Below are 12668 nucleotides of genomic sequence, written 5' to 3'. Positions count from 1 at the left end.
ATAGTAAATTAAATATGAACTTTTTAGTCTGAAAAATAGACACAGATAAGACCAAAATCATAATAAATATACCTATTATATGTTATCTCGTTTCCAACAACAGATTAAACCTAATTGCGTATTGTTTCATCTCACAATGTTATGTAGACATTGGTTAGGTAAGTATACTATAAGTACTTCATAATTACATTTAACTATTTGTGATTTGATAGCGTAAAGATAACGTCGCCTCACTTCTCTTCTTATCAGTAAAACAGTAACAACAAGTACACTTGCTGAAGTTTAAATGAAAACAACATACGACTCCCCATCTCCGGTTTAGCTACATCATCCTACATCATATATTATTATTACAATAGGTACACTGTATACAAATCTGTATCAAATCTAGTTATAATGATATTGAGTTATATCAGAAATCCTGAGCATAGCATTAGCTAGGAAACAGGAATTCAGGAAAGTAATTAAATATTATAAAGGGTTACATATTTATTACAATATATTTATCACCACGTTTGTAACCACAATTGTAAGTTAAAAAAAATACTTAAACCAGTTGGAGTGGTACGAACTGTTGTTGTTGCAAAACGCACGCTGCTTCGAAGCCTTTGAAATTCTCGCACTACAGTCTCTGAACCATTCACCGAGGTCTTTGGTTAAGGCAGCGGGTCATGGCATGACCTAGTATGGAATTGAAATGACAATAATCCCGATTTTTTGTAACTAACACTATTTGCTATTTAATAAATTATAATAAGTAATCGTTAATTTGCTATCCCATATTAGCATTATTAGCCCACTGCACTGCAAGCTATATGTATATATATGCTCATGGATTAACAATATAATGTACATATAATGTTACTTATATTTAAATAGAAATACTTAAAAAGTAAATAAAAAATAAAATGTAACATTGCAGGTCACAAGATGTGTGTGGTCGACCTTCCCAAACATTTCTCGCGTCTTAAAATAACACTCAAAACTGTTAAACGCGTGATCGTAATACAGCGTTGACAGCCCGTAGGTCGTAACGATAAGATTCTGAACGCACCAAAAAGTAATTCTTGTACATTTTATTTATTTATATAACCACCGAGGAGGCCACAAACCAGCCCAACCGGCTTCTCTGAACGTAGGTCTTGCAGACGCAGACGTTGAAAAACTGGAAATATCCACAGATAAAGTGGCTCTTTCTGGGGGAACAAAGTAAAACTATTTGAAAGACGATGTTAAGAGTTCAATCAACCTGTGGTCCGACCTCAGAGTATAGACATTTGCAGAAAACAAGTGGGGTCAAGTCTCGTTTTGGTATTTCATATTATATGTGAAATTCGGCGTAACTGGAAATTCTTGTTACATCATCGACTATGTTCTAATGTGGTTCAAACGTGATGAGAGTAAATGTTCTTTATGATCTTTCTGCAATATTTTATACATTGATTGAGAAAGTTCTAGATACCATAGCAATCGCAACTCCGACGCTCGTCGCGTCATTGTCATCGAGGTAATTACAGTATTATTTAGGTACCTATTGCAACATCTATCATTAAACTTATGTGTGAGTACCTACTTTACATCTTGAGCCTTACTCGGCAGCATCAAATAAAACGTTTCCTTACTAAGGACGTAATGATTCATGTGGTGTACAGAGTCTTCCTATCTTGCTCAATGGATCTAACTCAGCAAGGAGGTGTTCACTGTCCTAATTTTCCACCAAATCAATAAGACAACGGCCCTCGAATCCTACAACGCATTCACATGCTTTCGTTTATGCTGTAACCACTACACTACTTGTTGGGTGGAATTTTAATGATGCGTGTTGCGTGCGTGTGCGCCGCCATACTTGTGTTGTGCGCTTGTGCGTACGTTATTTACTGCAGTACAGTTAATTCCTCGTCTGCTTGACCGTTATTACGTTAATTTCTTCTTCAAACCATGGCTAGTATACAAACGCTCAACGATAACCCTACCCTATATAATTCACAATTAACTTTTGTCTGCCGTTTTTTTTTATTAATTTAAACTTCGCGTCAAACTACTTTCGAGGCAAGTGACATTTTCGTACGAACATGTTGCCTTGATGGCTATAAAATATTAACTACATTTCATTATCGGTTGCATCTAGTAATTGCAGTTGCATGCGTTCTATCGTCACAGCACAAGGAATATCTAACTCATTATTTTTTTGCCTCCGCTGCAGACTCGAGAGTAATGCAAGTCTAGTCTAGACTCAGGCAGTTTCAATAGTCAGCGAATTGCATAATAGATTCTGCAATGGGTAGGTTAGATGCTATATTTTTACACGTTTCCATAACAAATGATATTAGTCTTTTGAACTGTGTGTTAGTGTTAGGTATAAGAAATTCCACTGACTTCTAGCCTGTACAGTGTACGTCTCCGATCAAAGTCATCCACACAGTTGTAGGTAGGTACATGGCAAAATAAAATAGGTATGTGTAAGATATGAAATTATTAGCAGAGCAACTCGTCTTGAAACAACGACGGCTGCACCAGCGAACCAGGTGCAAAGTCTAGACATGATCAATCACTGGAAAAGTCATCTTATGTAGAGGTAATTGCTTAATAAAAACCTTGAGGAAGAACAGTACAAATCAACTAGGTATGCCTCAGTATCGTGAGAGCTATTTTCAATCTTCCTCATACCAAAGATTCCAAGGCGCAAGCCACGACGGCGGCAGAGAAAGTTGAACTATTTATATTGGACTACATAACTGGACAATCTCTTAGGCAACACTATCATCAAATGCAGTTAAATTGGAATTGCTTTCCGAATTTCTGATGATGGCTCCTAAATTGATCTGCTCCTAAATGAAATGATGATCGGAACAGTAACTTTATCTGGACTAGAAGATATTGCTGATTTAAAAGGAATGTTGTCCGATATCTAAGAAGCATGTATTTCGCCGATGATATCGTGCTGTTTTCCCCGTCGGCATCAACACTCGAACGCATGCTGCAAGATCTCAGCACGGCAAGCCTTCAAGTCGGATTGTCGATGAATCGGTCCAAAACGAAGATCATGTCTAACAGCGTGAAACATAGGGTCACGGTAGACGGTCAGGATATACAATATGTCAACGAGTACATTTACTTAGGCCAGCTAGTCTCATTCGAAAACAGGCAAGACAAGGAGATCGATAGACGCATCGATAACGCCTGGAAGAGCTACTGGTCTATGAAGCAGCTGATGAAGGGCAACCTTCCTCTGTCACTCAAGCGCAAACTCGTTGACATGTGTATCTTGCCCGTCCTAACCTACGGCGCACAGACATGGTCACTGACCGAACATCAAAAGACCAGACTGAAGGTCTGCCAAAGAGCGATGGAGCGTAGTATTCTAGGTGTAAAATTGACAGACCGTGTCAGGAACACCGCACTACGCTCCCAAACCCGCATAATCGATGTTGGTGTCGAGACCGCGAAGCTCAAATGGAACTGGGCCGGCCACGTCTGCCGAATGCACCCGGACCGGTGGGCCAAGATAGCGACCGAGTGGGTGCCGGGCGACGGGCGCCGGCGGAGAGGCAGGCCGAGAAGGAGGTGGCGGGACGACCTCGTCAAATATTTGCCGGATTGGGAGGTAGCCGCATTGGATCGGGAGAAGTGGAAAATTAAAGGGGAGGTCTTTGTCCAGCAGTGGGAAAACACATAGACTATTAAAAAAAAAAAAAAAAAATGTATTTTATATCTTTCCTCGTGATTTGTTGCCAAAATACATGAAAGATATTGGGCATTGAAGAGTGACTTGTAAAAAGTTTTTTGTTTCATCACTTTTTCCAGATTCATCACTATGGTAGGGATGCTGAGAGTTGAGAGAATACATGGAAAACCTTGTCAACTCGCAGCCACAACAACAAATTATAACGCAAACAGGAAACACTTGCTACTTCTGCAATTACTAGAACTAGCATCAACTGGCGCTGAGCTACATGTAGCGTGCATTTGTTGGGCATCCTTCAATGCTAGTTACTTAGGGATTAGAATTATGTACGTTGACGATGTTTTATTATAAGTTGTTAGTATAAGTAGATTATACTATTGTATTCTCGTAATATGTATGTATTGTATAACATAACAATGCAAAGTGTTGTTTAGTGCAGTTAGTAACAGGGATTTATGAAATGTTTCAGGGTTAGTTTTTATCAAAATGGTTGAGTAAGAAATTAAGATTCATAGTGCACACAAAATATTATGTTATGTGCGAGACCAAAAATCTACATTTGTACAACTTTTTAAAACAGTATTTCATCGTATACGTAGGTAAAGCATACTGTGCATTAACGATATGTAGGTTTTTTCAATATACTAACACTAACCTATGTATTCAGTATACATACTGTATATTCTTGTCTCACGACTGGAACTGAGTAAACTAATAACATAGGGCCTTGACAACACTGAGTCTGGCAAATAAAGCATAATTTGAGTCATGAGACTGCTTCAAAGCCACAAAGGACTTAGATCCATCTCACAAGCCTTTGATTAGTCATTCTTAATAACTATCAATTATTTTAAATGACATTAATGTTAGGTTCGAAGGAGTATCCATTCATAAATAAATTAGTATCCATTTCAAATTTCCTCAGTTGTTTAACGGCAAAGGTTTTTGATATGCATGAATAATGCCATATGTACCTATTGCATTTCGTTTACGGTTAATATTAATTTAACCCAAATCAGCTGTTCATTTCCATTGTATTTCTTACTATGCCCACTCGACCAAACCATCGTTATCACGTAATAATACATTTTATATATAAAAAATAATCGATTTGTCGGTCGACCGCCACTTAGGAACAGGTTTGTACTTTGTTCCGAGGGCTGGGGGCCGCACAGGTTGCAAGGGCCGGCAACGAGGTCAGAAGAGTGAACCCACTGCTCTCCGCTACTCTGTGATGCCAACTGATGCCGCAATGCCATCATCCAATCACGGTTGAGTTGCGTTCGCGAATCAACCGCATCTTTTTATCGCGCGCGCCACAAAATACCGTCAACTGAAATTACTGTCGTGGAATGCGATTCAAACGGTTGTGGCACAAAAGAACGTGAACCGATTTTATGTGTCATGCAAATGATTCATTCATGACGGGAAGCAAGTGTCCAGGGTCAAGGAGAGCCGTGCATTGTTTTACTACCAAGAAAGTATTTGAACAAAAAATAAAAGTAAATAAATTCCTAAGCAACCCGTTTAATTTTAAATTTTAATAAAATTGGTAAACTATAATTATCTAGTCTATCTTATTCATGCAGTTCCAAACAAGGCAATCCCAAAGACAAATCCATACAGACAGAACACACGAAAACATTGAAGAGACATAAGTCCGCTTTCCCTCCAACGCTAGCAGCGGCGGCGGCGGCGGCGGCGGCCTCGCCGAGCGCTCGGTTGATAAGTAGCCTTAGGGCTCCCCCCGCGCCCCCCCGCGACCTAGATACGACCCTCCGGCCCTCAGTCCTCCCTAGAACTACCACAACTGTGCAGATGCACACGTCCGCTGTCTTATCTCCGTGCCATAAGGCCGGTAATAGCTCGGAGGAACGGCAAGAACGATTGGCGACAAGTCTAGCGTATGATCTCCATGCTTGCTTTCTCACTCGTCCGTTGCACAATTTTACTGTTAGCCATCAGCTGCTTTTGATAAAGTTTTGTTTGGGATAGCACCAGTCTGTTATCTACAAAGGCGATGTGGTTACACTTGTGTTTGCGAATTTCATGATAACACGCTGTCGCTGATCTTTCTGTAAATGTTTCTGCTGAAACCTGTCTTTGTTTAGGTTAATAATTGCGACATTTGTTTTGCTGAATTGCAATTGCACATGGATGAGATTTACGCAATGTTTGCGAATTTATTAACCAGGTAGGTATTTTATCTGCCCACTACTAATAAACCCATCCACCTGCTCTGCGCGTGAGCATTATTATTATTATGACTTGTATTAGTAAATTATAATAGTAAATAAACATAGTGTCACATAATCACGTCACTCGACTCACTCGTAGTTACTATGTGGTCGTTGCCAGCAAGCAAATATGTAGGTCTGAAATAGTTGTATAAACGATGTTGTTTTGACCGTGTGACTTTTTTCCCTCTGTTTTTGTTTACTTCAAATACTTATCCAGTTGTTATTTGAAGGTCATTTCATCTGCAATTTAACATCGTACACCCACTTTAACTATGTGAACGTCGAATATTTTATGCTCATTGTTGGTTCTTTTCCACAGCCTTTGTTTGTAAATACTTGTACACACATAATTCATTATAATATAGTTAAATATAGTATATAGTTTACTCACCTTAAGTCTTTACTTTATGTAGGTATTTCCTTTACGTAGAATTGAAGGGAATTATTATGTTTGCTAACCCTGTAAGTTGTTGTAATACAGTACTCATTTATGGTCAATTAGAACCTTTCTAGCAAACAGTTTTTGGAAAGGTATGAGTTGAATTAATTAACTCATCGTTTGTAAGTTATGGGTTCATCAATTTACTTATCTAACCCTGAGCACAGAGTACTCAGTATAACTTGTACAGTCGAACTATAAAGTCCTGACAATAAAGAATGCGATTTTGCTAAGACTTTTTATCATTGTCACTTATTTATATACATACATTTTAAAAATAAAATGCCGATTAATAAAGGATTTTTAACGAATTTGTCCTTAAATAAATATAATAAAACGATTAAATACGGTCTTTAATAATTAGTTAGGATACTTAGGATCCACTTCTGTGTTCAGGACTTTATAGTTTTACTGTACTCCTGAGTTGAAAAAAGGAACTTTAAACTTAAGTCGACTTTATCTATTGCTGCCTAGCTATGGCGCTATTCGGACAGAAAGGGACAGTGTAGTGACTGTTGATTGGTTATTTATACTGATCCGGAATCTCATCTAGTACATTATCTCGTTGGCTACGTATAATATATCACTTAATTTTCGAGATAATTATGTTAAAATTGCCTTTCTGTTAAAATATTGTTCTGAAAGTTACACTTTCGAGTTCAAGACGGGATTAATGCTCCTAATTTATAATATAATTTCTAAGTTATTGTGTAGGTGCGTAAACTTACGATCTCACATTTTACACCTAGAATACAAGCGAGGCAATTCTGTGGCTATAACGTTTGCATACAGGTCGTAATGGCCTATAACATGTCTCAAAGAGATCCGATTACATCAGCGTACCATCTTTCTTTGAGGCAAGGACAGTTGCCAAGTTGCTGCCATTTGTGCCAAGTCGTACCGTCTCACAACAGTTTTACACGAATACAGAATCAAATATTACCTACACGCTATTATTGTCAATTCAAGGTAAAGGTAAGAAATATAGGACAATACAACAAGACAATAGGCAAGGTGTATGTAATATTTTGACTTCAAGGTTTTAAAATGTGATCTCGAAAGTAAAAACGTACCTATACAATATTGTTCTGCATAAGTTAGAAGTGAAGCGAATGTGCTAGTTTGTATAATGGTTTTGAACCGTTTGAAATATTGTTCTAGATTTTATATCAATTGTATGATATGCTACATACATACAGTAGTAATTAAAGTGCAGCTCAAGTGTTGATTTGCTATCAACTAGCACGCAAGATTGCAATTCACGCATCTACTTTTTGCAGGGTCTGTCTATCGATGTACATTGTACAATGAAGCACAGGTAGAGGTAGTTAGTTGTAGTTAGGGGCATTCTATTTTACGTAATTTACCTAGTACCTGCTAGGCTTACATGGTAAAATACATGATGTCTGTGACAGTATAAATTAATACATAAGTGATACGTGTACTAGGGTGGTAATAGTAGCTAAGCAAATCTTGCTTGTGTGTTACAGTTACAGTCCATAATCGTATGAACTTCTCAGATCTAGTTCCATAAAGCATATAAAACTAGATGTTCTAATGTTTATCTTATCTAACAAAACTAACAACCTATGTACGTTATAGGTCATTATAAAGCGATTACTTTAATTATTATTGCAATAAGTAGGTACTTGCTAGTTTATTCTTGTGTAGGTAGCTATAAACTCAGAGTATCTACGTTTTCAAAGTAACTACACATTCAGAAATTGTAAAAAAAAATATTTTTGACAAGGTACAAAACTTTAAGTATAGTAAAGTATGCTTTTTATTAACATACTAATGCACAATAATGACTGTACCTACTCGTATAGTTAGTGCGAGACAGTGTGCAATGCTTGCATCGAACAGATTTATAAATAGCCGACGTATCTTTGTAGCTCTCCCGTGGAGATACACGGTGGAGCTAGAGCCAGCTGAACTCCACACACATAGCTCGTTTAAATTCTACTGTATCACGGTCGGTAAGTCGGTAGGTAAGAGTATTTACCTACTTGAAAACATTGAAATTATTTTTATGAACACCAAGTAAAAACGAGACGAGTGTGATGGGCTGAATTTTTGTAATGGCATAAGTTAAAAAGGTGTTTCGGTTTAGGAACCTAGATTTACTCAAGAGAAAACTGACTATACGCATATAATCTTAATTATCAGGTTGAGAATAGTTGAGATCCGGTTTGGTCTTTTATAAAACATGACATGAAGTAAATCTTGCCAAAAAAATTATTAAGTCGGTACGTAAATACAAGTACATAACGTAGGTACGTATATCTTAGTTACGCAACGCGATTGATATTCGCTAATAATAAATATACCAATAGAGACTTATACTCAATAAATTGTTTAAAAAAGTGAACGAGAAATCTACTATAGGAACTACCTATTAGGAAGTAGGAACACAGAGATAGCCATACATAGCAACAGGAATTATTTTATTTGTAGCTACATCATCCATAGTGAGTGCGTGCATATCCTAACTAATATTATAAATGCGAAAGTAACTGTGTCTGTCTGTTACTCTTCCACGCCAAAACTACTGAACGGATTTGAATGAAATTTGGTATACATACGGTTTAGACCCTGGGAAAGAACATAGGCTACTTTTTATCCCGGAATTCCCACAGGAAAACTTTTTATGGCGAAGCGAAGCGCGCGGGAACAGCTAGTTATTTATATTTCTGGGTCATACAAAGTCAGCTGGCTTAGCATGAGATATTACTTCTAAAGATAAGCCCCGTGATAAGACATAGAATCCCACACTTGTCAGAATAGCTCATCATATTTTAGGTGATTTAAAATTGAATCATAAATCTTGGCTTATCAATAAAGAGTATTCTTGTGCCACATTTTGGCGTATTGCCAATATAATAAAATATATAGATTTGTAAGTATTTTATCTTTCAGTGAGATTAGTTATACTTATACATCGATTTGATCCGTTATTTATTATAGGTTTGAGTCAAAGGGTATTAGTATTACCGAAGAGTGTTTCTTCAAACAAATTAACTTCAATCAACCTGGTGGTGGCAGGTATCCCAGTCCTACATAGGTTTCATAAAATACCATGAGGTGTATAATCTTAATGTATCCTCATCCTCAGTCCAAAACAGAAGCATGTTGTAGGGAGTATGGAGTCCATACTCCCTACAACATGCTTTTCTTTTGGACTGAGGATGAGGATACATTATGATCCATACTATGGACCCTTCGCCACTAGATCCTTAGAGAGAGAGAGAGAGATTAATAATGCCTGTGGTGGTCAGCTGGAGCAGTGCATCTTGATGCTTACGGTATAAGTAGTATAGTGTCCTGTTAGATAACTGTGGTGGGACACCCTGTTTATGTATTTTAATTTGCCCACAAGTTGCAAACGATTGAAGCGATATCCGTAAAACAAAACAAAACGAAATAGGTACTTCCACTGATATTATTGGATTGTAGTGTAGTCTGAGATTCATTGTTTATTGCGGCTTCACCTTTCCTCAACTTTGATACCTCATCCGAGCCTCAATGCCCTCAATGCACGTCTCCCGCCAAAAAACCGTTCAGAAAAAATAAACGCGTTAGCGAAAACGGCGCCAACAGGCGTTCACCTCGTCCACTCCAGCGTCGAGCGAGGTTGATTTCGGAACGCAGGCGGCGGCGGCGGTGCATCGAACGCGCGGTGAGAGCGGGGTCGACGACCTCGCCGCCATGTGCACTGAATCGGTACCTACGGCTCGCACTATCATCTGTCTATTTAGAAATAGTTTGTTTAATGAAAAACGAAAGCTTCGATTGCGTTCGCTGTTACGTGTAGCGGCGATTGGGAGTTTTGTGCCTACGAAGCAACGTTTGGAGGTGAACCAAGCGTTAGGAAGGTAGTACGTAACGTAACCTGTAGCGAGCGAAACAGGTGAAATGAAAATTCATAGTCGTGGGGGTACCGGTGGCGGTGGCAAAACTGGCAAACCCAGGAACAACCCAGGAAGACCTATGTCAGCATTCGTCAGCAAGATAGGAAAAACACTTAAGTACCTATTGCTTATATTGCTATACTAGTACTTAACGGTGAATTTTATCATCCCCAGATTCAATCAGGTCAGTAACTACCTAGATCTATAGATCAGTAAGTAACTACCTAGATATAAGTATACTTGTACAGTTTTACTTTACTAAGATGCTTATTCGACAACATAGAAGACTTAAATGTTGGTTAGTAGGTAATTTGGTAGTTAGAGAACATAAGGTACCTCCATCATGGCATGAAAAACCCTAGAGTCCCTAGACTGTTTAAATTCCAACTCTTTTGTTTGAGAGGTCTGAAGTTAAATCGAGACACCCACTAGGGCTCGCTAGCGAGGGTCTCTGTGGAACATCCACAAAGGTCCGAGCTTATTCCCTTCCCCCCTTTAACGAGCTTACCACCCCCTAGCCCGGCTTTCCAAGTGTGACCTCAAATGTAGAGTAGGCTTGTTATGTAGCTATGGCGGTAGTTAGTTACGTGTACGGTGTATATTCATATACCTAGCTAGATATTATAGCTGTTAGCTACCCGTATTAAATACGTATACCGTCGGTCCTATGACTCCTAGGTCTCCTGGTCTAGGCAGCTAAAGGCACGCTTAACCAGTAGCCTGATGATGATCAGGCAAGCTAGTCAAGGTGAGAACTGAGAAGTCTGAGAACTCAATGTTTTGTGGTTGAGTTAAAGATTTAAGAGTTTAGTTAGCTATTGAGTTGAGTGAGACAGTCACTCCCTGGGAGAACATTATAAATTAGGTGACGATGAAATGGCACAGCATAAGTACAAGTAGGTACCTAAGTGTGATACCTACCTATACCTACAGAGTTGTCTCGTTGACTGATTTATTTTCAATTTTATTTTAAATTTTGGCGAAGCTAATGATTACGAATACGAATGGATGGAAAGACGCCAAAACTCACCTAGGTATACGATGATCAAAGTTTTAGACCAAATGTCTCAGCAGGTAGGTAGGTAGGTAGTTAGGGATGTAAACATAAAGGTAGGTGCAGCACATATAAACACCTATGTCCTATATTTAGGTAAGTATAGCCATACCTATTCATAAAATACTAAACCTAAGTAATAATTATACCTATCACTAAGTAACTAATACCACTAACTACCCGCAATTAGGTTAGGGAACCATGGACGAAGTAGGTAGAAACAAAGAAGTACTTGCCTAGCTAGTTATTAGGTACGTACGAATTTAAAGCCGTAAATGGAACTCTTATGAATTAAACTCAGTATCAAATTATTTAAACGAATTATTAAAACAATGAAACTGTACCTGGAGCTCCTTATTTTTGTTATCTTTGAGCGAAGCTGCCCTGATAACACCAGCTTTCCATCCCCATTCAGAAACTTTATTCACGTTAATTTTTGTCACACCACTCACAGACAGAAATCGTTTGCCAACCAATTCTTCACGATATTTATAGGCCATAACGAACCACACAATCACATTATTCACTTAAAAAACTACACAAACCGTCAAGAAACACGGGACACTCGCACTACGCGACTCACTCTTCGTTGTGCGAAGTGAAACTACGTGACGTGAAAAACAGAAAACGTCTTTACTCCAACGTACATTATCCGGCAGTATTAAGAAGACCACCAAACACAGCCATCGCCTTCAGAACCAACGGCTATTCTCCTCAGCCAACTTATCAGATTGTCAGGCATTGCATGCAGGCGGGCGCCAGGCAGGCGAGGCGAGGGAGGGCCACGGGAGGGCAGCAAGGTAGCGCGGAGATTTTCTGAAAGTTTGCGGCAAAATGGTATGCTGTTAATCGTGCTGGTTTTAAACTTTTACCACAGATGTCAGTGTAAAATTATTTTAAAAACGAGATCATAGATGGCGTTAAATACGTCTTGAGATATTGAGACTGCGTTTCAAATTCATCGACAGATACTTTGTAAACCTTTGTTTGTAAAATACAAAAATATAACAAGAGACCTATGCCAGTCCAGAATTTAAAGGATTTTGTTACTCATATTTTTTTATATTCAGACCGGGTTTTATTTATTTTCATTTTTTCTGGTGACCCTTGTGGTGGCCAGCTATATTAACTTCTCTCATTCCCAGCTACGTAAGTTTTTGAGACACTTTGTATAATCGAACGTACAGCAAACTGGACCTTTTTGTTGGTGGATAGATGGATTATAAGATGATAAAGTAACTGCTGCTGTCACTACTCTGCCCTCTTACCATGGAAGTAATAGCTAAGTACCTATTACTTCCATCCCTCTTACCTTCTTGAGTGGATGAATGACACTTCC

The 12668-nt window shown here is 38.5% G+C and overlaps 1 protein-coding gene across 1 annotated transcript in view; it reads right to left on the bottom strand.

The window, feature by feature from the left end:
• LOC119692522 (lysine-specific demethylase 3A) overlaps window positions 1-11961 on the bottom strand; it is a 146937-nt gene extending 134976 nt beyond the window's left edge. Inside the window, exon 1 of the mRNA XM_048629467.1 lies at window positions 11674-11961. Coding sequence (XP_048485424.1) covers window positions 11674-11829 — 156 coding nt within the window. The 5' untranslated portion in view covers window positions 11830-11961. The remainder of the gene's footprint in view (window positions 1-11673) is intronic.
• Between the last annotated feature and the right edge of the window lie 707 nt (window positions 11962-12668).

The sequence above is a fragment of the Plutella xylostella genome, chromosome 23, assembly GCF_932276165.1.
Source record: "Plutella xylostella chromosome 23, ilPluXylo3.1, whole genome shotgun sequence".
NCBI lineage: Eukaryota > Metazoa > Arthropoda > Insecta > Lepidoptera > Plutellidae > Plutella > Plutella xylostella.
This window is presented reverse-complemented; position numbering and strand designations above follow the sequence as displayed.